The 3,634-nt window shown below is 39.0% G+C and overlaps 2 protein-coding genes across 2 annotated transcripts; both read left to right on the top strand.

Moving 5' to 3' along the window:
- The first annotated feature begins 1,126 nt into the window (after positions 1-1,126).
- On the top strand, positions 1,127-2,275 carry LOC138887218 (uncharacterized). Its single transcript, XM_070168942.1, has one exon. It carries the CDS (start codon positions 1,127-1,129, stop codon positions 2,273-2,275), a length of 1,149 nt encoding a protein of 382 aa, XP_070025043.1.
- Positions 2,276-2,472: 197 nt separating this feature from the next.
- On the top strand, positions 2,473-2,907 carry LOC138887217 (uncharacterized). Its single transcript, XM_070168941.1, has one exon. The coding sequence runs from the start codon at positions 2,473-2,475 to the stop codon at positions 2,905-2,907; it is 435 nt and encodes a 144-aa protein (XP_070025042.1).
- Positions 2,908-3,634: the final 727 nt, after the last annotated feature.

The following is a 3,634-nucleotide window of genomic DNA, read 5'->3' as shown; positions in this document are numbered from 1 at the left end:
CTAAATGGGTGTTTAACATTGAATATATATATATAATGGTTGGTTGATATATATATATATATATATATATATATATATATTGGTTGATATATATTTATTTCTCATTCTTCATTTATTGTTGGTGGTTGCAAACATTAACAAGAGCCATTAAACTCTTTCTTTACTTTGAAAAGTGAGTTAGAGTTTGGTAGAAGTAAATATCAAAGACTCAAGGCTTTAAACCTTATTTAATAGAATGACTTAGGAATAAGTGGATTTTATTTGGCATAAATTGATTGCTCTTAATTGCAACTCTTTTATATTTGGAAAAATCATAAAGAGGAAATACTATCCAACTACTGGAAAATATTGGGTAGTCATTTCGAAATCATTTGCATATCTAAAGAACCTTCCATTAGAAATATATCATACCAACACCGATAGAATTATATTTCATTGAAGGGGACACAACCTTGGTTTCCTTAATCAAATTATTTACATTCTCAGCGTTACAATTAGTTATTTCTTCAAATCACAATCATATAATGCTCTTGCTACAATTAATGGAATAGAATTACGACCTAAGTCAAGTAGCACACTACTCGAGTAACCATTTCACACCTATTCCCTATGGGATTTGACCCCAACCTTGTTAGGTTATTGTATTTGACACCGACTGCTTCACATTATTTAATGAAAGTATAATTTGAGCGTATCAAATTTTGGCGCCGTTGCCAGGGAATACGGTTTTGAAATTACTAATTAGTGTGTGCTTTACTTTACATCCTATTCTATACCATAACACTTTGCTTGTTTTGCTTGGTGTTGATAGGAAGACATGGCCGAATATGAGGACGAAATGGAAGAAAATCCTTTTGCAGACATAGATTAGTACATTGAGGATACAAATGCTATTGTACCTCTGGTTGTTGTTGCTACAACTTTCAAAGTGGAACATGGTTTAATCCTAATACTCAAAGCGGAGGGGGTTTTCAGGAATTCCACTGATGATGATCCGACACAACATCTTAGAAACTTCTTGGGTGTGTGTGCGATGCATAAGCAGAACAACGTCTTAGATGATTCCCTAAGGTTGAGGGTGTTCAAGTACTCACTAACTGGTGACACAAGGAAATGACTTCAAAATATGCCACCAAATTCCATTCATTCTTGGCCTGAACTTGTCCGAGCATTCTTAGCTAAATGGTTCCCGCAAAGTAAGAAATCTGAGCTCCGGGATAAAAGTTTCTTTTTCAAGCAAATACCGGGAGATCATCTACATGAGGCTTGGGATCGATTCATGTTATATTTGGTGAGGTCTCCCAACCATGGTTTTCCGGATTCTATCTTGTTGGAGAAATTCTACATAGGTTTAGATCCTATGAACCAATCTATAGCTAAGAATGCAGCTGATGGATCTTTTATGGATAAGACATTCGTAAGGGTCACACAAATCCTTGACAAAATGGCACAACCCAATCAAGCTTGGCACTTAGAGGACACCATAGGTGGAATTGCATATGGTTCTCCTTCCTTGACCAACATGATCAAGGAAAATAAAGAGAGAGATCAACTAATTGCAGGGCTTGCCACCAATGTCAATGTGTTGACAAAGATATTCACTGAAAGCCAAACGAAGAAGGTAAATGTGGTGGAGGATGTGCAATCCATATCAAATGAATACTTTGAGGAGGCAAAATATGTCAACAACTCTCAAGGAGGATATCAAAGACAACAATACCAAGGTCAAGGACAACAAAATCAATGGAGGCCTAACACGCAAGGGAAAGGCAACCAACAGTGGCGAAATGACCAAGGTGTCTCAAATCAAGGAAATTGGAATAACAACAACAACAACAACTTCTCAAATCGGAGTTCAAACCCTTACGTTCCTCTAAAGGGTCAATATTCAAATCAAGGTTCCTCAAGTGATTCCAAGTTGGAAAGCATGCTTGAACGGGTATGTCAAAATCAAGAGATGTACGACACTTCTATGAGGAATATGACCGAGATTGTTGGCTCTCATACCACATCCATTCAAAAATTGGATATGCAAATGAGATATCTCTCTAAGGAGCAAAATCCAAAGCAAAAGGGAACACTTCCTAGTGATACAATTGCGAACCCAAAGGGTAGAGGGAGTGGCCCAACTTCTCATATCATGGCAATTACTACTCAGAGTCGGAAGTTACTACAAGGAGAGAGTGAACAAGTAGTTGAAGTAGAAGAGTCTGAACAAGAGGTTGAGGTTGAAGAGCCAAGTGTTGTTGAAGTTGAAAAGTTCCGGAGGAGTTGAAAGTGCACGAAGTAAATCGGGAAGAGGCAAAGGAAAAGGTAAAAGAGACACCAAAAACTCTACCACCTATTCCTAGACCTCCTCCTCCATTCCCTCAAAGACTTGCTAGGAAGGTTGATGATAGCAAACTCGAAAAGTTTTATGACATTCTCAAGTAGTTATCGGTAAATATTCCATTTGTGCAAGCATTTCAAGAGATGTCGGGTTTTGCTAAATATTTGAAAGATTTGATTACCAAGAAGAGAACCACCAAGAATGAAGCGGTGAATGTGACTCACCGGGTTAGTTCCATCATTGCAACATCCACCATTCAAAAGAAAAAAGAGCCGAGAGCTTCCACCATTTCATGTACTATTGGGGCACATAATTTTGCTAGAGCCCTTTGTGATAATGGGGATAGCATCAACTTAATGCCTCTTTCCATTTACAAGAAAGCAGGGTTAGATATTCCAAGGACCACAAGTATGAGATTGCAAATAGCCGATCATTCCATAAAGAGACCGGTGGGAATTGTCGATGATGTGCTTGTAAATGTGGGCAAGTTTCATTTACCCGCTGATTTCGTAATCCTTGATTGTGCAGTTGACAAAGAGATCCCTATCATTTTGGGGAGACCATTCCTTGCCACATGAAGAGCTCTAATGGATTCAGAATGGAATGAGATGAAATTCCGTATGAATGATGAAGAGGTTACATTCCAAGCAAACAAGGGTATGAAACTACCACATGAATATGAAAGCATCTCGGTGATTGATGTTGTTGATGAAGTGGAAGATGCGGTTGAAATGAATATGGAAGAACAATGCCTCGGTGAGGCGTTGGTGGCTATTTTGGTAAATTTCGATCGTGAAGATATGGAGGGGTATATGGAATCAGTCAATGTATTGGAGGGGATTGGGTCCTACACTTATGCCCAGAAGAAGCTCTCTTTCGACTTGGATAATAGAGCCACTCCTCCCGCAAAACCTTCTATTATTGATCCAACGCAACTAGAGCTCAAACCACTTCCACCACACTTGAGGTATAAATTTCTTGGCTCAAATGATATTTTACCGGTAATCGTTTCTTCTTTGTTGAATGATGTGTAGGTAGAACAATTGTTGGATATCTTGAAGGAGCATAGGCAAGCTATTGGGTGGACAATTGCGGACATCTGAGGGATTCCCGCCGGAATTTGCGAACACAAGATCCAATTGGAGAATGAGACTAAACCAAGTGTGGAGCATCAACTACAGTTGAACCCATCCATGTAATAGGTGGTAAAGAAAGAAATCATCAAGTGGTTGGATGTCGGGGTAGTCTACCCCATTGTCGATAGTTCTTGGGTGAGCCCGGTGCAATGTGTGCCGAAAAAGGGAG

Source organism: Nicotiana sylvestris, chromosome 3, assembly GCF_000393655.2.
Source record: "Nicotiana sylvestris chromosome 3, ASM39365v2, whole genome shotgun sequence".
NCBI lineage: Eukaryota > Viridiplantae > Streptophyta > Magnoliopsida > Solanales > Solanaceae > Nicotiana > Nicotiana sylvestris.
This window is presented reverse-complemented; position numbering and strand designations above follow the sequence as displayed.

Excerpts from the sequence above, each read along its gene's own strand:
- LOC138887218 (XM_070168942.1), top strand. The coding sequence starts at position 1,127 with ATGCCACCAAATTCCATTCATTCTTGGCCTGAACTTGTCCGAGCATTC.
- LOC138887217 (XM_070168941.1), top strand. The coding sequence starts at position 2,473 with ATGTCGGGTTTTGCTAAATATTTGAAAGATTTGATTACCAAGAAGAGA.